Source organism: Parambassis ranga, chromosome 2 (assembly GCF_900634625.1).
Source record: "Parambassis ranga chromosome 2, fParRan2.1, whole genome shotgun sequence".
Classification (NCBI taxonomy): domain Eukaryota; kingdom Metazoa; phylum Chordata; class Actinopteri; family Ambassidae; genus Parambassis; species Parambassis ranga.
In genome coordinates, this window is record NC_041023.1 from 42,819,710 (window position 1) to 42,843,836 (window position 24,127).

At 45.8% G+C, this 24,127-nt stretch overlaps 4 protein-coding genes and 1 long non-coding RNA gene across 9 annotated transcripts; 1 reads left to right on the top strand and 4 right to left on the bottom strand.

Annotated features, from left to right (window-relative positions):
- Nucleotides 1–23: 23 nt before the first annotated feature.
- LOC114432617 (uncharacterized) lies at nucleotides 24–3,475 on the bottom strand. 2 transcript variants are annotated; one of them, XM_028400739.1, is made up of 9 exons: nucleotides 2,870–3,475; nucleotides 2,734–2,771; nucleotides 2,167–2,385; nucleotides 2,041–2,094; nucleotides 1,838–1,960; nucleotides 870–1,543; nucleotides 653–790; nucleotides 303–414; nucleotides 24–147 (listed from the first exon to the last, which is right to left on the bottom strand). In XM_028400739.1, exons 2-9 carry the CDS (start codon nucleotides 2,768–2,770, stop codon nucleotides 74–76), a joined length of 1,431 nt encoding a protein of 476 aa, XP_028256540.1. In that variant the 5' UTR covers nucleotide 2,771; nucleotides 2,870–3,475; the 3' UTR covers nucleotides 24–73. The 2 variants fall into 2 exon arrangements, with proteins under 2 accessions (XP_028256540.1, XP_028256539.1); XM_028400738.1 differs by having other exon boundaries at nucleotides 870–1,960.
- A 311-nt stretch (nucleotides 3,476–3,786) lies between these two features.
- LOC114432618 (adrenodoxin-like) lies at nucleotides 3,787–6,651 on the top strand. Its single transcript, XM_028400740.1, has 4 exons — nucleotides 3,787–4,394; nucleotides 5,310–5,434; nucleotides 5,514–5,643; nucleotides 6,075–6,651. The coding sequence occupies exons 1-4, from the start codon at nucleotides 4,261–4,263 to the stop codon at nucleotides 6,181–6,183; spliced, it is 498 nt and encodes a 165-aa protein (XP_028256541.1). The 5' UTR covers nucleotides 3,787–4,260; the 3' UTR covers nucleotides 6,184–6,651.
- Nucleotides 6,652–8,618: 1,967 nt separating this feature from the next.
- Nucleotides 8,619–9,266, bottom strand: LOC114432266 (uncharacterized). The gene is made up of 2 exons (XR_003670238.1): nucleotides 9,023–9,266; nucleotides 8,619–8,738 (listed from the first exon to the last, which is right to left on the bottom strand). It is a non-coding gene; the product is annotated as an uncharacterized LOC114432266 (long non-coding RNA).
- Nucleotides 9,267–10,101: 835 nt separating this feature from the next.
- LOC114444915 (rho GTPase-activating protein 20-like) lies at nucleotides 10,102–17,465 on the bottom strand. The gene is made up of 16 exons (XM_028419814.1): nucleotides 17,159–17,465; nucleotides 15,561–15,646; nucleotides 14,736–14,909; nucleotides 14,471–14,620; nucleotides 13,999–14,040; nucleotides 13,838–13,922; nucleotides 13,676–13,753; nucleotides 13,462–13,528; nucleotides 13,183–13,386; nucleotides 12,949–13,115; nucleotides 12,711–12,875; nucleotides 12,371–12,483; nucleotides 12,106–12,298; nucleotides 11,776–11,890; nucleotides 10,854–11,689; nucleotides 10,102–10,731 (listed from the first exon to the last, which is right to left on the bottom strand). The coding sequence occupies exons 1-16, from the start codon at nucleotides 17,225–17,227 to the stop codon at nucleotides 10,102–10,104; spliced, it is 3,174 nt and encodes a 1,057-aa protein (XP_028275615.1). The 5' UTR covers nucleotides 17,228–17,465.
- Nucleotides 17,466–18,636: 1,171 nt separating this feature from the next.
- Nucleotides 18,637–22,677, bottom strand: pspc1 (paraspeckle component 1). 4 transcript variants are annotated; one of them, XR_003669431.1, is made up of 11 exons: nucleotides 22,194–22,677; nucleotides 21,742–21,891; nucleotides 21,503–21,654; nucleotides 21,336–21,431; nucleotides 21,066–21,262; nucleotides 20,884–20,968; nucleotides 20,687–20,795; nucleotides 19,689–19,746; nucleotides 19,316–19,374; nucleotides 19,100–19,236; nucleotides 18,821–18,953 (listed from the first exon to the last, which is right to left on the bottom strand). XR_003669431.1 is itself a non-coding variant. In XM_028394878.1 (10 exons), the coding sequence occupies exons 1-10, from the start codon at nucleotides 22,572–22,574 to the stop codon at nucleotides 18,753–18,755; spliced, it is 1,566 nt and encodes a 521-aa protein (XP_028250679.1). In that variant the 5' UTR covers nucleotides 22,575–22,677; the 3' UTR covers nucleotides 18,637–18,752. The 4 variants fall into 4 exon arrangements, 2 of the variants coding, with proteins under 2 accessions (XP_028250679.1, XP_028250695.1); XM_028394878.1 differs by lacking the exon at nucleotides 19,316–19,374 and having other exon boundaries at nucleotides 18,637–18,953; XR_003669432.1 differs by lacking the exons at nucleotides 19,316–19,374; nucleotides 19,689–19,746.
- Between the last annotated feature and the right edge of the window lie 1,450 nt (nucleotides 22,678–24,127).

Consider the following 24,127-nt stretch of genomic DNA (forward strand, 5'->3'; position numbering starts at 1 on the left):
TGAATGACACATGGAAACTTGAATAATATGCAGAGTTTTATTCATGGAGACATTGGTGTGTCCTTGTGGTTTTTCAGGCAGAGATGGGGTACGAGCAGATGGACGCTCTCTCCAGCTCACAGTCAGATGCAGTCCACCAGCTCTCATCTGCAGGAGTGAGTAGGGACAGATATATAAGACACACTGCAGCAACACAGGGCAAAGATCATCATTTACAGTTGTATCAACTGATCCTTTTAATTTATGCCACACTTATGTAATGGAGGTGTTTGATTAGGATTTGACTGTGTGAACGCTCTCACCAATCTTGAACATCTCCACACAGACTGGTTTGTCAGTGTGGACGTTGGGGTGCCCGGGCATCCAGTCACTGTAAGTCCACTCTGAGCCGTCTAACCAGGACGCCTGCTGCTCCTAAAAGTGTGCACACTTGGTATCAGTTCAGCTGGCCTCCATTTTTAAATCATAGTTCAAAGGTCAATGTTTCATCAAGGTAAGAATAACACTATCTGTAGATAAGGTATCTGATGGCACTCTCCTTGGCCTGCTCTCAATGTTTAACTTTTCATGATGCCACTGCTCCGTCAGAGAATAATCACGTTTCCCTTTCTGTCAAAATAAAGAGTGTTTCAGGCTGAGGATAAGAACTTGCCTCGACCATGGCTCCCAGCCAGGTCAGCACAGGATTTGTCCCACCGCCCTTGGTCACCAGGGAAACTAGGCGGGAATGCAGATCTCTGCTGGTTACAGATGCAAGCTCAGCATTAGGGGCCAGAGCTCTGCATGTGCTCTGTGTGGAAACAAACAAGACAGGAAATGTTATAATTGTGAGACAAACACAGATATTTTGAAATAGCAGAATTGGTCACCTGAGCATGCTTGAACGACAGCGGAGTGGGGTTGAACTCGTAGCAGTTTTCATTGATGATCTCACCCTTACATGCTACTGTCTGTGTGTGGACACTGTGGGTGGAGGGCTCAGTTCCCTGTCTAAAACCTTTAGGAATTGTAAGAATGGGTTCAGTTCCTTGTCTGAAATCTTCAGGGATTTGAGAAGAAGGGTGGGTTTCTTGCCTAAAGCCCTTTGAGACTGTAAGAACAGGCTCTGTTCCCTGCCTGAAACCTTGTGGGATTCTAAGAATGGGTTCAGTGCCCTGCCTGAAACCTTGTGGGATTCTAAGAATGGGTTCAGTGCCCTGTCTAAAGCCCTCAGGGATCTGAAGAGAGGGTTCTGTTCCCTGCTTAAAGCCTTCTGGAATGTGATAAGATTGTTCAGTTCCCTGTTTGAACCCAACTGAAATGGACATCTTGGGTTCGGTTCCCTGTCTGAAACCATCTGGGATGGACATCTTGGGTTCGGTTCCCTGCCTGAAACCATCTGGGATGGACATCTTGGGTTCAGTTCCCTGTCTGAAACCATCTGGGATGGACATCTTGGGTTCAGTTCCCTGTCTGAAACCATCTGGGATGGACATCTTGGGCTCAGTTCCCTGCCTGAAACCATCTGGGATGGACATCTTGGGTTCAGTTCCCTGTCTGAAACCATCTGGGATGGACATCTTGGGCTCAGTTCCCTGCCTGAAACCATCTGGGATGGACATCTTGGGTTCGGTTCCCTGCCTGAAACCATCTGGGATGGACATCTTGGGTTCGGTTCCCTGCCTGAAACCATCTGGGATGGACATCTTAGGTTCGGTTCCCTGTCTGAAACCATCTTGGATGGACATCTTGGGTTCGGTTCCCTGTCTAAAACCATCTGGGATGGACATCTTGGGTTCGGTTCCCTGTCTGAAACCATCTGGGATGGACATCTTGAGTTCGGTTCCCTGTCTGAAACCATCTGGGATGGACATCTTGGGCTCAGTTCCCTGTCTGAAACCAGCTAGGAGATAGGAGGTGGAGGGCTCCTCCATGCGGACCCATCCACCACCATTCCTCTGGGATGGAACATCAGCGGGGACTGGAACACAAGATGAGAAAACACTGTTGTTATTTAGCTAACCAAGCTGCACTGAGTATTTTTAAGAAGGGTTTCCTCACCCTCATCAGTCAGCCAGGCTCGTCTCTCCATCTCTCCTGATCCACTGTACACGGCTAAAGGAGAACATGTTTCATCTTTGTTTTGTTATCTCCTGACAGACAGTGTCTCACTGTGCCTCTACTCACCTGCCCTCCTCTCCATCTCACTGACAACTTCCTGTGCCAGGCCGGTGTTCAGGTCCACGAGGACTCTCCTGGAGGGCTCGGTTCCTTGTCTGAAGTCATCAGGGATGCCGTCACGGACGTCGTAGTGCTCTGTGCCCTGTCTGAAGCCATCTGGGAGCCTGTAGGTGGATGAAGATTCCTGCAGAGCTCTGGGAGCTGCGATGGGGGCGGCTTGCAGGCCTGCAGAGGATGATACAGTGATGATACAGTACGTCTATTAGATCAATAATTAACTTTTGTGCCAGACTAATATATAGGCCAGAGCTTTTCTTTAACAGTGTCATAAATCAGTAATGGTCAAAGTCTGCACTCTAGGGAGGTGCATCACATTGATCACATAACTGTTCTGCTGCCATGGCAACAAAACACAAATATTTTAGAACATTTAGTAAAGTTGTTTACCAGATTTTTTAAAAAAAGACTTTCATTCAATCTAACATAAAACACTGACTCACTTAAAAATATGTACATTTTTTTTCTAAATAAGTCCAGGTGTGCATATTAGAGAAAGGTGTGGTGTGGTCTTACCTGACAGTGTCAGGAACAGCACAACTAACTCTATCATCCTGTCAAATACAGATTAGAAAAAACACAGTTTTAGCTACTTTATATTCCATCCAACACACAGGCCATGTGTCAGTATTCTCAGCTGTGTGTGTCTTACCTGAGTCTGCAGATGAACAGTGAGCAGCTCAGGGAGGAACGCTGGCCCGTTAATATGCACCTCTGTGGCCATAAATCTCAATCTAATAACTCCCGGATTACTGATTAATCCAGCCTGCCGTACTGATATTAGGTGATCTTTGTATTCCTGATAAAGATTTGAACACAATCCTAATAATGCTGATGACGTCACTTTAAGTGCTTTATAAGTCTCTAATTAGGATAATATACTGGTTTTCCTTCAGGGCTGTTTAGTCATGGAATTGTGTGTTTTTCTTCAGGGCTTTTTAACAGCTTCCTCTGAATCAACACAACTGTCCTTCGGGGTGTGTGTTTGTGTGTGTGTGTGTGTGTGTGTGTGTGTCTAACTCCCATGATGCTCACATCTTGTTTTCCGGGTCCTGTGAATACGTGAAAGGTGAACGGCACTCGGTTTATTCGAGGCCTCCTCATGTTTGTGCAGGTTACAACACACGGGAAGCGTGAATGTGAAGGCCACTAAAGGTTGTTGTGGAGGTAAAGAGGAGTGTTTGCAGCTCATGTTTGTTTTATTTGTCACATATATAATAGTACGTTCCTCTAACAGTTCAATAGTTTACGGTTTGTCATTTAATCTCTGTTTTCTGTCTCCATGTGTCAGGGTAGAAGTGCATGAAGGTCCACAGCATGGAAACCTTCGACCTTAATTGAGATGCACTCGGTTTATGACCGCGTTACACTGCGGGGCGGTTACTCTGCCTCCCTCACGCCGTAACATACTGGGAAACTCCGCCTCACCGGGTCACGCTGTAACACAAAACGATTCACACACTGGCTGCCCTGCACGTGCACGGGCACGGGGCACCCTCGTTTGGTGGCGTCACACTGGCAAATATGAGCGAGCACGCAACAGGAAGAGCGGCGGCTCCGCCTTCAAAATAAAAGTAGGAAATTAAATGAACACTAATAATAATAACGTAATATTAAATATCTCGATTGCATGAGATGAAACCTTCGTAATTTATGAAGGAGATAACTTTGAAGATAACTTAAACTTCAGGGCGTTGAATTCTTCATAATAAAATATGACACTTGTTGTTCAAAGCGTTTATTTTGACACGGGAGCAGGAAGTACAGCGCATGTGTAGTTTAACATCCGGGACCTCCCTTCGACCTGACCACTTAAACTTGAGCAGTAGGCTTCCAGATGAAAGTGGCCGTCTACTCCTGGATCCGACAATCAATTAGCTAATTGCTCCTATCGGAAGCAGAGTTTACGCAATGAGAGTTTGAGGGATTTACAGGAGCACGTCAAGCCGAGAACCGAACAGATCGGCACAAGTGTCAGAGTGAAGCCAGCGTTCGCCGCACCAGTGTAGTTTTTATTGTTCGTGTTTCAAGTTTTAACTTCAGATGGCTTTAGTGTTCGCGTTAAGACAGCTGGCTCATGTCCGACTGCCAGAGTACTCACGGCGGACAGCGGCAGCGAGCTGGGGCGCTTGGCTGACGGGTCAAAGGAGTTTCAAGACCGGCACACAGCCACTGAGGTATGTCCTCCCAGTCCTCCCACCGATCATGTGCAAGCCAAACTGGAATGTGACGTTGGTTATGTGGCCTCCACCCGGCAGAGCGTCTTTAAACATTACTACATGTGCGCTTAGTGTGATGAGGTTCCCCGCTAGGGTCCACAGCGCTGACCTCAGCTGCCCCTCAGGGCCACACGGTTCTTGGAATTGCGCAATGAGCCTGTTAAAATCCGCTCAACAGATGAGGGGAAATGTGCTGCTGGCACCGTGTTTCTGCTTACTAATCAGGATGTTTGATCACGTTCACGAAAAAAATGCAAATCTAGTCCAATTGGACTGAGCTGAACTGCAGCTAACCTGTGTGTAATATTGTGTAAACATTATAATGTGAACCATTGATGCTTAACAGTGTCAGTTTAAAACATACATTTACTTGTTCCATCCTCAGAGTTTTAATTTGTATACGGGTATAAAGTGTTTACACTTTATTTAGATGAGCATTTTTGAGCAAGCTGTCAGCCTGTTGACTATGTCCCTGTTGGCTCTTATCATCATTTTCAGTTAAAAATCCAGTCTGATGTGGTTTTTCATGTTTTGTCTTAAAAGTTCATCTGGTGCAGGAGGGATTACACGGGGTTCCAAGAGGCCCTGGGATTTCTGTGGATCACTGGGTTTAGTGACTACTGGTGTACTTTTCGCCTGTAAAACATTCCACAAGTCAACATGAGCTCATTTGCTTTTTAGTAAAGTCTGCACAGGAACAATAAATGATTTCTAGATGATTTAATGTGCGGCAAGAGCTTATATACAAGTTATAGTTTCTGTTTTGTGCATTGTAAGCAAAGACAAGTCCGCACATCTGTCTTCAGCTGCAGGAAAATGCTCCACTAAATGTTTTTACCCTTTTTAAAAACCAGTTGTGTGTTGTTGTTTCAGGTCAAACAGCAAGGTTACAGTACACTTCGTCAACAGAGACGGGGAGAAGATCACAGTGAAAGGCTCGCCTGGAGACTCTCTGTTAGATGTTGTCATTAATGAAGACCTTGACTTTGATGGCTTTGGTATGGAGACACGCATGGATGTGTGGTTTTTATACACTGAGCACTGAGCTAATCAGCCATCACTGTGTGTGTTTTACAGGAGCATGTGAGGGAACGCTGGCCTGCTCCACCTGCCATCTGATCTTTGATGAGGAAGTGTACCAGAAGCTGGGGCCCATCACAGACGAGGAGATGGACATGCTTGATTTAGCTTACGGCCTTACTGACACGTAAATAAGCACACATGCAGCATGAGTGGAGTAATGTTGATGCTAAACAACTTGTTTAGAAAGTGAAGCTTCAGCTAAGTTAAGCTGGGGACACGCTACACGATTTCCTGTCAGGCAAATCTGCACCAGTCTGCACTAGCTGTGGACAATGGTCATATGTAGTCTGCACCAACAACTGTGTGTGAGGGGACCAGACCTGAGCTGACCTCAGCCGCAGTTATTCAGGCATTTCTCAGAATTTTTGTTAATGCCCCCCCCCCCCACACACACACACAAAATCTGTTAAGACTGGGAAAGCCCTGTAGTGTTTCCCCAGCGTTAATAAGATTTATCAGAGCTAATAAGTGAGGCAAAAGGAGTTTGCTCCGATCAACACCGTGCATGCAGAACCTGACAACAAACTTACAATGTATTGTATGTTTCTGCTGCAGGTCTCGTTTGGGCTGCCAGATCTGCCTCACAAAAGCCCTGGAGGGCATGGTGGCCCGGGTGCCTGAGAGCGTCGCTGACATCCGACAAAGCAAAGACGGCTCGTTGTAGACAGCGAGGACGTGTTCATCTGTCAGTACTGCTGTTCTGGAAGACTGTGGCTTACTTTTTATAGACATTTACTCTTAACATTCTTGCCACCAGATATTTATGATATAAGCTGCTGTTAGCGAAGTTTGATCTGTTTATTTTAATCATTGTAAAACAGGTGTGCCTCTGTGGAGCCCTCAGGCCGTCACTGCTGTGGGTTACACTCAGAATGAACACTTCCCTTTATTCACAGTTTTATTTGTGTATAAAGTCGTTCACAGCTGCTTGTATGAGGTGAAAGAAAAGGTGACTGAAAAACAGCCAATTGGAAATGTACTGGTACTTACATCCCTCCTGATGTATTTTCTTTACAGCATATGTACACTTATTAAATATTTCATGTAATCAAATAATGTAAAAATCATGTAATTGTACATAGCTGGAACACGTATCTGTGTAGACTAATAAAAAACTTTTTTGGAACTGTCAGTTTGGTTACAATGACTGTTACTTCTGGGGTTGTGTGTCATCGGTGAGCATGGGCACTGTGAGGTGGAGGTCAAAGGTGGAGTGGGTGGAGGTTGAGGTGGGGGTGATGGGCTGCATTGTAAAATGCAACCTGTACCCAATTTTGTGAAAGTTGGTGGTTTTATGTGGTTTGTTAATTAGTGTGTTAGTTCGTTGTGAACAGGGATGAAGCCACGTTGTGAACGCCAGATGGCGCACATCCTCACCAAAAAAAGTTTGAAGAGGAATTACATTATGTCCTTCAAAATATGTTCAAACACATTCTAAGCTTTGTGAATGTGTGCAATAAAAGTACAGAGGTACACTATATGTGTGGCTGATGTAGTCTTATTTAAATATCTATTTAAACACACTAGTTATGTGTCGGATGTTTTTCTCTATTGAAGTATTTAGTTACATAAAATACGGAGTGGAGGTGAAGTGAAGTAAGTAGGGGTGGGGTGAGGTGAAGTAAGTAGGGGTGGGGTGAGGTGAGTAGGGGGTGATATGAGGTGGGGTTAGGTGAAGTGAGTAGGGGTGATATGAGGTGGGGTGGGGTGAGGGGAGTAGGGGTGAAATGAGGTGAGGTGGGGTTAGGTGAAGTACGTAGGGGTGAGGTGAGGTGAAGTAAGTAGGGGTGAGGTGAGGTGAGGAGGGGTGGGGTGAAGTGAGTAGGGGTAAGGTGGGGTAAAGTGAGGTGAGGTGGGGTGAAGTGAGTAGAGGTGGGGTGGGGTGAGGTGAGGAGGGGTGGAGGTGAGGTGAAGTGGGGTGAAATGAGTAGGGGTGGGGTGAGTAGGGGTGAAGTGAGTAGAGGTGGGGTGGGGTGAGGTGAGGAGGGGTGAAGTGAGGTGAAGTAAGTAGGGGTGGAGGTGAGGAGGGGTGGGGTGAAGTAAGTAGGGGTGAGGTGGGGTAAAGTGAGGTGAGGTGACGTGGGGTGAAGTGAGTGGAGGTGGGGTGGGGTGAGGTGAGGAGGGGTGGAGGTGAGGTGAAGTGGGGTGAAATGAGTAGGGGTGGGGTGAGTAGGGGTGAGTTGGGGTGAAGTGAGGTGGTGTCTCGGCTGACCAGTAGAGGGCAACAGATACGTTTACTTAGGAAGAACGGGTAGGGGACTGCTCTGTTGTTGTGTGGGACCAGGTTTGGTTCTTGAGGCTGCTCATGCTTTTTGAAGTTACACACTCAACAGTCAAAGTGAAGAGTGAAAGGCAAACCGAGAAGGTCTCCAAATGTCTGGGAGAATAGCTCAGAGGGTTAAGGAGCTGGTCTGTTGTTCTGTGGGAATGGGTTCAGTTCCTGTAGCATCCCATGTTTTTTGAAGTTAAACGCTCAATGGTCAAAGTGAAGAGAGAAAGGCGAGCCGAGAAGATGCCTGAGTACCTGAAAGAATAGTGCAGGTGTTAAGGCAGTGGGTCACACTCCTGGGGTGCCAGGTTTGATCCCTGGTGGGTGATTGGAGGTCAGGAGGTGGTGGCAGACTGGGGAAGACTGTGGCAGAGGGGACAAAAAAGGGGTGTTGGACCCCTGAGAGTTGGGGCTATGAAGTAGGGCATTATGCTAAATTTTTTGAAAAACGGGTGTCGTTTTATGTTTCAAAATATGTAAATAGTACGGTAATATACATAGCTAAACCATTATATATTACCCATTATATATAATATACATATTTATGTATATTTATATATTGTCTGCCATCTCCAGCTCCTCCAACACCCAGAATTGAACCTGGCACCCCAGGAGCATGATCCATTCTCTAAACCCTCTGAGCTATTCTCCCAGACATGTGGAGTCCTTCTCGGTTTGCCTTTTACTCTTCACTTTGACTGTTGGGCGTTTTCCCCTCAAAAACAGATCAGCAGTTTCCGGAACCAAACCCGGTCCCACAGAACTACAGAGCCCTGTTACTGAGCTGTTTCTTCAGATGTCACATAAGAATACAACTTGCTTAGACTGTGTGAATGGATTGTTCAGACTTTTATTTGAATGCTGTATCAAATAATAAAATGGGTTTTTTCTTGTTTTGTTTTGTTTTGTTTTAAATACGCAAACATTTATCTTGACCCCATCGGATGGATCTGGAAGAAAAAAAAACAACAGAAGAAGAATCATGTTGTGTTTTCTGCAAATTCATATGTTTAAAGTCCATCAGTGCTTCCCAAGTAGCATCTTTAACCAACGGCGGTGACTTCCGCATGTCGTGACGTCACGTGCATACCCTCTATTCACAACAAACTAGCATGCTAGTTAGCATACCACATAAAAACAACATTTAGCCAAACTGAAGTGAAGGAACGCGCGTGGCATTTGTTTCATCCCTGTGTTAACTGCAAAACGTAAGAAAATATCGCAGTTTATTTACCGCTACGTTTTTTTTTATTCCGGGTGTAGCATCATGCTAATGAGCTAGCCACAGCCACGGCCTGCTCTGCCTCCTTCTTCAGCGTGTAAACTTTTCCACGATGGACGCTTTTCACGTTGTACTCTGCATACATCGTAGATATTAATCCACAGAAGCACAGATACAATTTCACACGCACAAAGTGTGAGTCTTCTTTCTCAGTGCGTGTTAGTTACACACAAGAACAGCACTACTTCTTCTCTGCTATTACCTGTTCTTTGAAAGTAAACGTATCTGTTGCCCTCTACTGGTCAGCATGAGAAACAGCTCCCTCACGTCACCTCAGCCTGTGCAGACCTGCTCTTCACGCTGCTGAAAAACACACTTTCATACTTTACATCAAGGCTCATATGTTGATAATAATTACAACCTCTCACACATTTTACTCTGTCCTCATTCATTGTAAATTTATATATCAAAACCTTAATATTTTATTTTAACACTTGTGTGAGGATGTGCTGCTGAGAGCTGAGGAGAGAGCAATATGAACCAAAACTAGAGGCTGCAATGCTAGGTCAGTCCACAGGAGGGCAGAGTTTGGGAAGCATCAGAACAGAAATAAAAAAACTTTCCCACAGCTGCTTTATTTTATGTTCAGATGCAGGTTTTTACAGTTAAATTTGACTTTTTCTCAAAGGCTGTAAGTAAAGCTTTACAACGTCATTGTTGGCAACAAGTTTCTTACTGCAGTGTGTATAAATCACTGTTAGTGTTAGCATAGCAGCTAAATGTCCTTCACAAATGCTACAGTTGGCATAAGCAGCAAAAACTCAGCTAACTTAACACTATCACAAGTCTGTCACTTATAATTGTAGTCATAGGTAACGTTAACAATTATGCTATCATGTACCAGTTGCCCGTTGTGTGTTTAAACTCTACTTGTTCATCCAAGAAGGCAACAGCAGGTAGATTGTAATTGGCAGGTTTAACAAAGTGACCAAATCCGGTAACAGTCCTTTAAAGTTAAAAAAAAACAGGTTCAAAGCTTGAAGTTCGTAAAGTCCAGTCCGTGTTGCTGCAGGGTGAAGCCTGGTGGTGCTTCAGACGTAGGACTCTTCAGCCAGAAGAAGCTGTTCAAAGTCGGGCTCTGCTTTGGGGTCGCTGCATCTCTTCAGCCACTCTCTGCGGCTCTCCACCAGAGCGAGCGCCACCTGCTGACTGCTCTGAGGGTTGCTGCGTGGGTGAGAGGAGAAGTAGTCCCTCACAGCTTTGGTGGCAGATGGAGAGAGGCAGAACTGCTCCTCGGCTGCGTCTCCCTGTGCATCCACCTGCGACACCTTCAGTCCTGGGTCGCTGGGCAGCCTGGTGCGAGTCAGGGTGGCTGCTCGCTCCACCACCTGCTGTCCCGGTTCTGACCCTCTGCGCTGAAACAGCCTAGCTTTGCCTGCTTCCTCCTCCACAGAGTGAGACTTGGATTGTCTGAACAGGGACAAAGAGGGACCACTCTGCTTGTAGAATAAAGATGGTGATGTCAGCTTGGGTGGAGTGCCCTCAGTATTGTTGAGCTGTGAGGACGTGAACCAGGTAGCTTTAGGTAGCTGCAGGTTTCCAGTGGAGTGATGATGCGGGACGCTTTTCAGATGTCTCCCTCTTACGTGGCCTCCTCCTGAGCTTCTGGTGGTCTTGTTTTTAGCCGCTTGTTTCTTGCTGGGTTTTTCTGTGACCTCCCCCTGTAGGCACAAAGGGTGGAGAATCAAACTTGTGTTTACTACTTAGTGTTGAATAGGATAATATGAATATTTCTGACTTGGGTTGATACTGTAGTCGTGTCATTAAAGGTGGGCCAACTCACCTCGGTTTTGTCCCCTTCAGCTGTCTCCAAGGTGTCTTGCTGGGTGAGTGACAGCCTCCGGTCTTTCTTCAGCCAAGAGTTTGGGTGGAGGCCCCTGTGTGCTTTGTATGCCCCCCGATTGACTGGTTCTTTGGGTGGAGAGTCTGGATGTTCAGCAGAGGGCAGGGCAGAGCTGACGGTGTATTGTGACGGGGACACAGAGGTGGAGGTCAGATGTGTCTTGGTTGGGTGGTGGGGTCTGGTGGTTTGGTCGCTCCCGAGGGAGTCCAGAGAGTCGTGGGAGGATCGTGTGTGAGCAGGGGACACTGGGGTGGAGGACAGGCTAGAGGAGCTGTATTTCAGAACTGCTGATGCTGCTGCTGACTCATCTCCACCCCTCCTGACCTGACCTCTGGAGTGACTTTCAATGAGTCTGCAGTAGTTCTTCGAAAGCCCGTCTTCACCATCTTCATCATCACCAGTGAGGCCGTCTGTACTTCCTGAGGTGCACGGACGAAAACTGCTCATGTAGGTGATAGCCGGCTCTGAGCGGCGCCTCTGATGCATGTGCTGACCTTCCAAGGACAGCGACTCCAGGGTGGAGGAGGTGTCCACCACTGGCGCATCACGTCTCCCCAGTGGGCGTAACTTCAGGCCCCTTGTTTGTTTGTTGTGCACATCAGGGTCGGTGTCTTGGTCGTAGTCACTAAACGTGAGGATGGAGTCCAGGCTGCCTTGCAGTGGTTTGGGATGGAGGAGTCGTCTGGCACAGATGCCTGGTGACCCACCGCTGCTGTTGTCCAGCTCGTTCTCCAGACTGTCGTAGGATGAGTCGGTCAGAGGGTACACCCAGGACTCTGAAGAAGAGAAGAAGACGTCCAGAAACAACACAATAAACGGAATATTTATCATCTGCACAACAAACCTGTGAGTATGTGCGTACCTGATTCTGTCTCCTCGCTGCTTCGTCTCTGTGGAGGCCCTCCAAACAGGGAGGACGGCTCCTCCCCGAGGATCTGCTGACTGTGTTCGATCATGAACTTCACCAGCTCACAGACCTGCGGCACAGACAACAAACAGGCAACAGTTTCTTAGCAGCCACTCTGTGTTAGAGCTCTATTTTTGTGTTTTTATGGCCTGCAGACAAAAATAACAAACCTCTCTTTGCTAATCAGCATCAGGCAGACGTGTTTCATAATGTTGCAGCATTAGACAGCCTGCTCTCTGTGAGGTCAGACTCCACACTGTGCATGTGTTTGCTGTGTAAGCTCACCTTTTTAGTTCCTTCTCCCTCCACCTCAGGGCTGCATGGCACTCCAGGAGGCCAAAGCATGCTGGGAGCGATGCACACTGACAAATTGAAACTGGTCATCTGGTTTTCATGGGCGTTGCCTTGGATACCGTGCAGCATGGCTAACAGGTAGCGGAGCAGCAGGGCGTTCTCTTTGGGGAGCCGACAGATCATCCTGCAGGATGAGGACGTAAACGTCAGGGCTTCATCATGTGACACTGGAAGGTGGGGTGATAGAGCATGTTACCTCTGTATGTCCTGCACCTGCTCTTCTTCTTCTTCCTCCTCTTCCAGCACGTCCATCCATTCTTCATGAAGCTCACAGCTCAGCAGGCTGCCGGGGATGCTGCGCAGGAAATCCTAAACAAACACAAAGCAATATAATAAGTGTGTAAATGTCAGATCTCTGCTGGTGTGACACAGTTTACGCACTCGTGCACAGAAGCTCTGTAATCCCTGCAGATAATATCAGATTATAATCCAGATTACACTAACAAGCCGATGAACAGCTCGTCCTGCTAACGTAGCTGATTCATGTTGTGCTTACAGAGGGGGTCAGTAAGGTAACACGCTCAGCCCCGCCTCACCTTAAAGACTCCAGCGATGATGAAGACGTGGTCTCGTGTTAGAGGAAGCTGAACCCCTCCGGCATCCAGAGAGTCCCGCAGCTCCCTAACAGCCCTAGCACCCGCAGGGCGGCGGAAGATCCCCCGCGTCCACGGACCCTCATGGTACAGAAACGTCAGCATGTCCTGATGAGACAGAAGTGTCTTTACATCTGCAGTTTTCTGCTGAAGCAACGTGTGGGTTGGTGTGCATGCTCACCATGACCGGCTTTGGCAGAGCGTCATCCACACAGACGGAGCTCAGAGGCTGGCTGAACAAGCAGCCACGAGGGGCGAGAGACAGCTCATTCAGGTGAGATCCAGAGCCTCGCCAGAAGGCCCAGGTGATGAGCGAGCGCCTCCGTTTGAAGGACTTCTGGGACAAAACTGAAGAAATGCAAAGAATGAAGTCGGTCTGCCAGCACTGAGCTCCACACTGAGCACCGAACCTCACCTGCAGACACGTCCTGCTGCTGCGGTTCCACAGGCCGTGGCTTCAGGATGAACTGACACTGCTTGTTCACCTGCAGCTGCTCCATCTGCATGGCCTTCTGCCTCTCCTCCGGGGCTGCAGCAGTATCTCTGCCTCCACCTCCGCCCGCCTGAGGCACGTTTTGCCTCACATGACTCATCTGGATGCTGAAGGGGAACTCATGACCTGAGAAGGAGAAGCAAAGGAGCTACACCTCAGCCCTGTTTCCAGGTGTACACCTTTCATCGTAAACCTACTGACCAATCAGAGGATAGGGTGTGTTGTCCCTTTTGGAGATGACCCACAGCTGGAAGTCCTTCACATTTCCCTTCACAGATACACACACAAAAACAAAGTCAAAAAACCCAGAGTGGGCCACATGCTGCTCACATGCTTCTCTGTGTTTTATAAGAAAGTGAACTTTTGTGACTTCACCCTGAGCAACAGTCTGAACACAAACACAGAATCCACTCACTATGATGCCAAACTGCTGCAGAGCCAGCCGGATCACCTCGTTGGTCGAATCAGAGTTGCTGACTGGGAGCGTCTTGGTCTGATGGGATGAGAGGGCAGCTGAATGTCACTCACTCTGCAGCCCACACATTCATCATATCAATTACACCATCAGTCCACTTACTACTGCAAATGTGTTGATGCCCTTCCCGTACACTCTCAGAGGGATGGTTTTCGGTTGCTCCTTCTCTTTCTCCTCTTTTATTCGACTGCAGGCGAAACAAAGATATTTCTCTCTCTCACACACAAATCATGAATCATTATGAACACATGGGAGTCACTCACCTTTTAAGGATGGAGAGCCACCTTTCTTTCTGCTCTGTAGAGCTGAGGAGAAGCACATCCATGAGCATTAAAACTCCCCTCTTCCACCTGATGACCAACAACTACAACCAGTCTGATTTACATTCATTTATCTGAAAGAAAACTTTACAGGTGTAGTCCCCACCACACTGATAATTAAACACGAACACCTCCACCCTTCTTGTTCTTCAGCCTGGGTTAATAAATGCATCACTGAGAATGTTTTTGTTCTGTTAGGATGTACTTCCTGTAGGAAAGGCATGATAAATAAAACCCCTGATGTGTTAGAGTTTCTGTTGAAATACAAAGAGGCGCTGATGTAAGGCAGCCTGAACAAGGAGAGTGTTTCATCCATGTTTCATCCATGTTACTGACTCCTAGACACTCCTCAGATATTACAGATGTGTGTGTTTTTACACCATAATCACATCCCTCCTCCCTTTGTGTGTGTTACCTAAACATGGCCACACAGTTCCAGGTGGGCCAGCCCATGACGAAGCTCCTCTCTGGGCTGGTGCTTCCCTCACACACTTCGTCCATGCAGCTGGCTGTCCACATCTCACACACACACACCTGGGCCTTCTGTTTAAAGTGGTTAGCTGACCTACAGAGAGAGAGAGAGAGAGAACACAGACGCACACACTCGTAATGACAACTTTGACCCAGGCATTAACCTGATTTAGCAGTGAAGGACACATACACACACACACTGTGCTTACTTGGCTTTGGCAACCACCAGGATGTCAGTGAAGAGGAAGAGGTGTCTGTCCTGCGTCTGCATCCCTGTCTTCAACTGAGCATGTCCGTGGAGAAGAAAGGACCTATCGGGGTCAGTCAGGAAGGACTGGACCAACGGGCACGTCTCTGGACACACAGAAACCAGGAAGGTCTCTCTGGAAGACACACAGTGTCCAAAATCATGTCCCCTGTAACTCTGACCTCCTCTTATGTAACACATTAGTTTGTTTTCAATCAGCGTGACCGCCTGCTAATGTCAAGCAGCAGCTAACTCATTGGTCCAAACCAATCTGACTGAAAGTTTACAACGCCAGTTATCTTGGATGGTAAGTGTTTCTTATTCAATTATTCCTCAGATCTTCATCTATCTAAACATCAAAGCAATCTTCATCATGAAAATTTCAGCTGGTTAACACGGTTCATGAACAGGTAAAAGGAAAAAAAACTGATGTTGGTATGCTATAAGCTGTTAGCATAACAAAGCATAGTGCTTTACTGTGGATCAGTGAGGAGCTTTTTAATGAGGTTACTTCTTCCTCACTTTCCCCCATCCATATGTCCAAAGACAGACACTATTAATAGACGCCTGATCCTCTGATAAGACTGGCAACAGGAGGATTATCTATCCGAGTGCATCCAACACCTCGTTCAGGCGTGCATGTGTGTGAGAGCGTGGCCTCTGCACAGAGGAGGCCTGGCAGTGACTGAGCTACTCACACTCACAGTGATAGAAGCCGGCAGAGGTGTTTTCTGCCTTCATATCGACATGTGTGAACAACTTGAGCCCTAAATGTGTCTTAGAGTACCTGGAGAGAGTCTTGGACCTGGTGAGTGCCTTGGTGATGACCAGAGATGGAGCAGACTGTCGCCGATAACTCTGCGACTTCATCCGCTACAAAAAAAAGACAGACCCACATTACAGTAGTGACTCTGTGCTTGTGTCATGTTTGCACTCTCCTCATCGGTTACATAAGCATCCCAATATTCAGCACAATCACCAGGCTGACTGCGGCCTCCAAAAGGACAGGGAGAGCAGAGGAATGTCAGATGAGTTTAGCCAGGAGGCCGCCTCGGTCAGCCATGACACCCGGAACCTTTCTCACACTGAGCTGAATTTACGTCATAATATTGAAATCCTACTTTTCTTAAACGCCATGCTTTTATCTCAGTAAAGGTCACATGGTTGACCTTTGCCTTGCATGCACCCTGTGATCACTTCTATAGCGATGCATCTCATAGCTGTTGACCTCATTGTGGTGCTACAGTCAACATCTGTGGGTGGCCACAGTCAGTGAGATTTATCCTGTTAATCCTGCACACAACTCGGTCACCTACACATAACAAACACAAGCCCAAACGAGCAGGGCAACATCAGTCCGTCTCTCCGTGCACATCCACACGTTTGTGACATTTCACAATGTAATACCAGGAATTTAACCAGCTCACACAGTGCTGAGACATTCCTTACAGCCATGACAACACAATGTTACTATTCAGCCCTAAAAATAAACCCACATGCATGGAGATGTGGCATTTTATGAAAAAAAAATCAATTTCTATTCAACCACACATCAGGTCTTACAGCTGAGTGTCTTTGATAGGCTACAGAAAGTGTTTGTATGAAAACAGCAGCAGGTCTGCGCAGTGAAATCATAAAGACACCTTAATAAAGGAACCCTGTCACAACCCTGTGACTGACATCATCAGAGCTGCAGGTGACCATTATTCCCCTAATCCGTCAGCTGTAAACAAACTTTATAAATAAATTATAATCGATCAATTGTGCAAAATCTGACCAAGTTCCATATCATAAAAAATAAACACAATTAAAGCTATTATTATTGAACTTTAACGTGATTCATTCACAAAAAAATAACAAACAGAAAGTCTTTGTCAATTTAACCATTAATTAACACTTTATTTAAAAGTATACAATCATAATTCATAAGCTGTATTTGACCCAGGTTTGCTGACTGATTACTTGGACTGCAAAAAGTGCAAAAAGAGGGATAAAACCAAGCGGAAAGTACAGCTACATTTTAAATGTAAGTGTTTAGTGCGTTTGGTTCTACAGGCGCCTCCATAATATCCTCTTTGTTTATGCGCAGCAGCACCATCCTAAAACATTCCAGGCGCTGCTGCGGCTGTTTGCCTGCTTTCACGGAGGCTGGTGTCAGTCTGGTGAAAAGCCTTGAACCCTGAACTGACCTCCCGCCCTGCCGCGCCTCGTCCTGACCCCTGTGTGTCAGGTTAGGCAAACTGTCGCTCCGTTACGCGTACAGTTCCGCGTTAGTTCAACCAAAAAAAGACAAGTATTCACATGGCAGCTGCTTTTTCTCTGTCATTAAATTCATCATCTGACATAAACATGAAAACTTGTTGGAGACGGCACCTGGACACATACCCGTTTGTTTTCCTGCTGCCCTGCGCCCCGGCTCAGGCCGTCCTGCTGCTGCGGAGACATCCTGTCCATTCAGCCTCCAGACGACCTGCGGCTCACTGTCCTTCCGTCCCCAGGTGATACAGCGGAGAAAGAAATCCCATTAATGACCTCCGTCTCCCAAAACAGCTCACCATGTCAAGACGCGTGTGAAGAAGGCGCAGAAAACTTTCTTTTACGCATGTATACAAAACGTGACCTGCGTGGAGAAAAACTGAGACTAGAATGGTGAAGTTAGCAGCAAAGTTTTCTCAGCCTCTCTGTCTGCGTCTGTGTGTCCATCAATGAGCGGCTGTGCTGTAACCGACGGCAGCTCCTGTCTGGATTATCAGCTGCTGTGCCACCTCTTAATGCGTCTTTACGCATAGAACGGAGGCGGCGCCAAAACGCAGCAAAAATAGGTCTACCTATTTTTACTTATTGTTCTATTCATGGACTATTAGTGTTAAACTAAAACAAACAATAGTTGAGGCCGGTTGCACAGGGACTCAGATTAGGTTTTTATAAACTTTCTGCCACCACTGGAGTGAAACGGTAAAAAAAAGGTGCAAAACTTTTTAATCCACATGCGACCTCTCAGATTTATTTTAAAAGGAAAGTTTAAACACACAGGTGAGCTAGGAATCCTGGGAACATGTAACAAAATTAGTGTTTCCAATCCAAAGGTTATCACATTAGATGCAGATGCTCACTGTCTGTACAGTAGCTGCAGGCTCTGAGAAAACATGATTAGTCTCTGGGAAACGAGCATGAACAGCACTGATGACAATCTAGGCCATACATGTGTAATATAGGACACCTTTAAACCTTAAATGTCATTGTATTACATTCAGAATGCAGATACTGCTCTGCAAAGTGGTGACAAAAAAAGTTATGGTAAAAATGTAAGGTGGAAGAAACAGAAGAGCACAGAAACAAAGACAAAAAGATTACAAACATATGTCGGAAGAAAAAAATTAACTTTCGTCCCACAAATCGATTGTCCTTGTAAAAACAGAAGTGGGCCACAAACTGGGCTACAAAAGAAAAAAGGAGGCCACGGAGTGAAGAGCAGACACACAGAAGTATTCCTTCCCCAAATTGGCCACAATCAGCCCCGTTAAAAGTGGATCAGTGCAATGATTACCTTCTATCCTGTTGATAATGAGCAGCCTTGGGCAAGGCAAAGAAAAGCAACGCGGCCGTCTTCACCGGCTCCCTGAGACAAACACACATTCCCAACCATTAAAGTGCCACTCTGAAGTGTCACTCACACACTCTGAATGAGGGTTGGTTCATCCTTCAGTGAAGTTTATGGAGCAATCACAAAGACACACAACCTACAGATGTTTTGTTTGTGGAGCATCAGCACCAGCAAAGGTGCTGCAACACAAGAGTTCAGGGAGATATATATTTTGAAAGGTTAAAAGTTTATTTTTTAAATAAAAAACACAGTCTCATTCACACCACAGAAAACATGTACAAATTATAAATGACAAAAAAAAGTTTGTTTTAGCAAACATACGGTTAAAATGAAATAAAAATGGAGGCTGCCACAGTGACAAACATCCTCGATAAGTTAGTATCTTCTGCGTTTGTTATTTGGTCCCTCAAAGACTCCTCCAACAGGACTACCCCGACCAAATCCTGGTGCCTGTCCCCCTTGGGGGCCCAACTGCGGAGCCGGCTGCTGTTGCTGCTGCTGCAGGTGGTGCTGCTTTGGGGACTCCACCTCTGGCCGCCCCCCCATCGGTGCGCCTTGTGGGTATCTTTCGTTTCGCTGAGTTTGTTTATTCACCATCACAACAGACGAGTGTGGTTGGTACCAGGTCCCCCGTAGAGGCGTAAAAGAAGTGAATCACACACATTAGTTAGGTTTATGACAACCTAAAAATCTCATTTACTGTTTTAGCAATGATATGTTACCATGGGTCCGTTCTCCGACATTAATGGCATGCCTGTGTTCGCTGCTCCCTCCAGGCCGACGGCTCCTTGCCTGGCAGCCACGGCCATCATATGACCCTGGTTAGCACTGGGCCCCGCAGAGGCCTGGTTAAAGCCATCTACACGCAAAACAGTGGAGCATCGGATTGTTATAATTGGTATATAATTGGTTAGCTGAAAGTGGAATTTAAATAAAACCTTTTTGTCAGGAAAATGATTAGGGATGATCGGGTTACAGATCAGATGAAGAGGATGAACTTTAAAATAAAACATAAAAATCCATCAGTATCATGTGAAACGTTTATGCATCTGAAATGGTCTGCGCATCCCAAGAAATTAATTTGAGTAACATGTCTGGACAACAACATCCTTCACTGAAGACACGAAAACAGCAAAAGAAAAAAACAAGACAGCACTGTGTTTGTGCTTTGCATCCCATGTGACTCACAGAATTACTGCTACACACTAAACATTTTGAGTTCACTGGGGATGTAGGACACACACACACAGATAACTTCATAAATTGACCTGGTTTTTTTATCAACTAGTCGTCACACAGATATGCCCATACCTCCCATATTAACAGCTCCATGTGGGCCCAGATCACCAACTCTCATTTCCTGTTCCCTCTGAAAGAAGTGAAGAAGAGCCTTCAGCTTTGCAAAGTCACATGTGAAGCTGACTGCATGGATGGGTAATGACGGAAAAGATGGTAAACACTTTGGAATCAGACGGGCAAAACTAAGACAAAGAGGACAGCTGGCAACAAATAAGAAACTCTGGAGACAAAGGAGATAAACTCAAAACTATGTTCATGACACCAGACAGAGGGCAGAGGAGTGTTCTGCGTCAGCAACACCAATAACACATTGATTTTTCCACATGCCCTCACTATTGATACATTTTATTCTCACAGTAACAGCTACACTGCCACGCCATCATCTCTCACTCTGTCACACACATAATCCTGCAGCCGACAGCCAATTGCACGTCATCTAAGGTCTCAGTGTTGGTTAGACATGCAGGTAAATCAAACACTAGAGGGCAGCAGAGCTACAATTTAAATGTAGATGTTAAAAAGAAAGGTAAATATATGAGAAGCCTCGTGATGGAGCCATGATCAAAGATGTTTTTTTAGAAGACAGTGTGATAGTTAAACCACTTACAAAACATTTATACAACCTCCACATAAGCTAAACACCGACAGTTATTGATGCTAAAAGGCCAAAAGTGCTTTTGTTGTGCATGGATTGTAAAAACAAATGTGTCAGTAAAGATGGAGCCCCCTACTGAGAATGCATCAGCATACTTTTGTAATGTTTTGTTGTGTTTATAAAGCTTGGAGGCTTCAAACAATCTGTAACAACACTAGAACTAAACCCTGCAGACTCAGTGACTATGACACTGAAAAAAAAGCAGTGACCTGAGGAAGCTAATGTGTGTTTGTCAAGTAAAACATCAGCCTTAAGTCTTTTGATGCATGTCATGTAGACAAAGTTTAACTAGTGGACATGCGTGTGTGTGTGTGTGTGTGTGTGTGTGTGTGTGTGTGTGTGTGAGACGACTCACGTTCTCCATGTAGTTGGGTTTGAAACCCTCTGGTTGTTGTCTGAGCTCCTCCTGCTCTCTGCTGTGCCTCATCATCTCCTCCTCTCTCCTCCTTCTCTCCTCCTCATGCCTACAGAGAGAGAAAATAAGATAAATAAAATAAAAAGTACAGAGAGGTAGGGAGAATGCACAAAAGTGAAATTAACAGGGACACACACCTCATCTCTATCTGCTTTCGTCTCTGGAGCTCCTGGTTACGCAGCTCCTCCAGCCTCCTCAGCTCCTCCTGACGCCTCATTAGATCTAACGGAACGAAAGAAATCACAACAAATAAAGACAGATGAAGTATAAAACCAACAATAATATCAAAAATGAGGACATTAGGGCTTAAAGTTAGCACCTTGTCTCATTAGCATGAGCTGATGTTCGTGTTTGGCCGCCTCCAGCTCAGCCTCCAGCTTCTCTTTGGCCTCTCTGATGTTCTTGTCCACCTGCTCTCTCTGCTGCTTCTCCATCTCATCCAGAGCTTTCCAGCGAGACGAGAACTCAAACTCAAACGTGCCTGGCTGGGCAAAATGTGGAGTCTGCTCTCGTTCCCTGTGGAGGATGTTAAAATAGTAACCAAAGTTCAACAAAGACAGAAATCTGTCTCAGTCTCCACACTACTCACTTATAGTACTTTGGAGTTTTCTGCAGCAGTTTTTCAGACAGGCCGTCCTCGTCGTCAAAATGCTCCGAGGGCTCCACAATAGCTGGACAAGGAGTCCTGAAGGAAAAGGACAGCGTGTTAAAACTTCCAGCTGTCATTAGGCAGTGAGTGAAACAGCATCTGCTTACGTGGTGAGCAGCAGGGCTCGCTCTGTGCAGCACTCCAGGGCTTTACGTGCCGACACTTTGTTTGCAAACTCCACAATGCCTTTCCCTGTGGGACGGCCGCGGTCATCTGTCACAACAACGGCCCGCTCCACTGGACCAAACTGGGAAAATGCCTGAGGACAACGCAAGGTGGTTTTCACATCCAGGATCAGAACTAAATCTTGATTTCACCGCATCAGCAGAGGCGGAATCACCTGTACCTGTTCCAGCACTTCATTTGTGACAACGGGCAGCAGATTTCGCACCATGAGGGCAGCACTGTGGGTGGCAAAGCGGATCCTGAGTGGCCTGTTGTTCAAAATGGTTCCATCCAGCTCAGTTTTGGCAATCTCAGCCAGTGTCCGGGTTTCCTGGAGGACACATAAGCAAGAGAGAAAGGCGGTGAGAGGATGTTATTCCCCAAAAGTCTATCTGACAGTTTGCAAAAGGAAATAATTTAATATACAAAAATCTGACATCACAGCACAGACCTGTACAGACTTAAAACTACCAAAAATATAAAGCTGATATTACACTATTGATACTAACCAGCATCTTTTGCTAAAGCTAACATAGCATCTTGCTAGCACAACATTCCACACATTTCTGTCAACAACAACCATGAATAATTATAGCACCACTTTACAGATGAAAAAGATAATTTGTGATTTACCAAACGAATGAAGCCGAAGCCTCGCTCTCTGTTGATGAACACCTCGTTAACGTTCCCATATTTAGCAAACATGCTTGTAAATTTCTCCTCCGGTATATCCACCGGCAGATTCCCGACAAACAGGCGAGAGCGCTGGGTAAACGTCTTCTCACCGGGCTTTCGAAAACTCGTTAGGTCCCAGGTCATTTCTGTGGGAGCTTCGCTGCTTCCTTCTGCGGGTCCGTCGGTTTGTTCGGCCGGGGGGGAGTGCTGAGGCGGCGGGGCAGGACTGTCTTTGTTTGCCGGGGACTGCTCCGCGGCCGGGGAGTCGGTACTGGTTCTGGTCGACTGAGGAGAGTCACTACTTAGCATGTTTGCTTGTTGCATATTTCGGTTCTCCATGTGCGGAAATGTTGGCGTTATGTGAAGAAAATTTGATGTGAAACGCCGGTTCTCTCCGGTGCAGGACTCCACACAACCGCTTCCAGTTTGTTTGATGGCGTTCGATGCGCGCGCAGCTTAGAGTCAAATCTCGCGAGATTTGGGTCGGTTTTCTCAATCCTCCGTGATTTCAGAGAAATGCAATTTCTGCACATACAATGCCCCCTTTTTTACACATAAAATTTTATATGCAACTTTAAATTGTAGTTAATTATAAACAGCACCATATTGTACTAAACTTAGAGAAAGAAAAAAATGTAAGAAGTTATTCAGATTGTCTCATAATAAAAGCTGCAAATTGCACATTAAAGAATAAACATAAAATAATAATGCCAAAGTTTGTCTAAAGAAATGAAACATTTGACTTTGTCTTTTTGTAATTTGAGGCAGGATCTACTAAAAGCCTTTTCCAAGCTGAACTGGCCATCTGTCCCCATATCTGTGGACTTAAATTCCACTATTTGACAAGGGTCTGAAGGGCTGTTATCTCCTTCCTTACTATCCTGTTAGAGATCACATATCCGTCAGGTCAGAGGGCTGCTGCCTGTCATTGATGAGGCCATGTAGCAGCACACCACGTCTTTCAATAAAGGAATGTGAACAAGGCAGCAGTTTGTGGGGCGTGTTATTTAGTAAGAGGCCTACAGGAAGAATGTGAGGGCAGGATTGTTTTGGAAATGACCCTGAAAGAGATATGCAAGAAACCATAGAGCACATATCCCCCAGTGATGTGTGTTTATAGGTCTATGTAAAAAGATAAAAAGTATAACACACACACACACATGGGCTACAAAAAACACATGCATACTTAAATATAGTGTTATTTACATATGCATGTAAATAACACGAGACCTTGATGGATATGTGTCTAAAATTATCAATTAAAAAAACGAGTAAAAAGGTCTAAATAAAACAAAAATAATAAATATAAATTATTTAATACCTTTGTAAAAATAGGAACACAATACAACAAACTAACTAAAGAAAATAAAAATAACATTTGTTTTGCTGTTAATCGGAGTAGTAATGACGTCCTGTGACGCACCGCACCCTCCTCCTCCTCCTCTTCCTCCTCGCGGAGCAGCAGCGGACTACAGTTTCTGATTTTCCTCCGGGGGCCAGCGGAGCGCCGAGCGGGGTTAACGAGCAATAAAAGCCGGTGAGTTTGATCAACGCGCTGTTTGAGTGAATTCAAGTTTTAGTGATTTTTTAAAAATGCAATTAAACTTTCATTGAGGATATAAAAGTCATTTTAGTCACATTTTAGGATTTAGTAAACAGTCGTGTTAAGGAGTTTATTAAGAGAAAACCTGAAGCTGAGCTGTAGATGATGCACATACAGCTGTGTGGAATATTACTCACATTTAGTGTCCATCTGGATGTTCAGCTCTCTGCTGTGACTTTTATCATTTGTTATATTTTCTGGGATGCACAGCTCAGCAAGCACCTCAGTGAAGTCTGACAGTCGTGCAGAGACTCAGTGAACCCTGATGGATCAACAGCAAAGATACACG

Bases quoted from the DNA above. Each gene is read 5' to 3' on its own strand.
- LOC114432617 (XM_028400738.1), bottom strand. From the start codon at position 2,770: ATGATAGAGTTAGTTGTGCTGTTCCTGACACTGTCAG. The intron at 2,386-2,733 runs GTAAGACCACAC...CATCCTCTGCAG, and splicing joins GCTGTTCCTGACACTGTCAG to GCCTGCAAGCCGCCCCCATC. The intron at 1,961-2,040 runs GTGAGGAAACCC...CTTGTGTTCCAG, and splicing joins AGCCTGGCTGACTGATGAGG to TCCCCGCTGATGTTCCATCC.
- LOC114432618 (XM_028400740.1), top strand. From the start codon at position 4,261: ATGGCTTTAGTGTTCGCGTTAAGACAGCTGGCTCATGTCCGACTGCCA. The intron at 4,395-5,309 runs GTATGTCCTCCC...TTGTTGTTTCAG, and splicing joins ACCGGCACACAGCCACTGAG to GTCAAACAGCAAGGTTACAG. The intron at 5,644-6,074 runs GTAAATAAGCAC...TTTCTGCTGCAG, and splicing joins GCTTACGGCCTTACTGACAC to GTCTCGTTTGGGCTGCCAGA.
- LOC114444915 (XM_028419814.1), bottom strand. From the start codon at position 17,227: ATGGACAGGATGTCTCCGCAGCAGCAGGACGGCCTGAGCCGGGGCGCA. The intron at 14,621-14,735 runs GTAAGCACAGTG...CTCTCTCTGTAG, and splicing joins CTGGTGGTTGCCAAAGCCAA to GTCAGCTAACCACTTTAAAC. The intron at 13,754-13,837 runs GTAAGTGGACTG...TCATCCCATCAG, and splicing joins GCATCAACACATTTGCAGTA to ACCAAGACGCTCCCAGTCAG.
- pspc1 (XM_028394878.1), bottom strand. From the start codon at position 22,574: ATGGAGAACCGAAATATGCAACAAGCAAACATGCTAAGTAGTGACTCT. The intron at 20,969-21,065 runs GTGCTAACTTTA...TCGTTCCGTTAG, and splicing joins GCTCATGCTAATGAGACAAG to ATCTAATGAGGCGTCAGGAG. The intron at 18,954-19,099 runs GTAACATATCAT...AAACAAACTCAG, and splicing joins TGTCGGAGAACGGACCCATG to CGAAACGAAAGATACCCACA.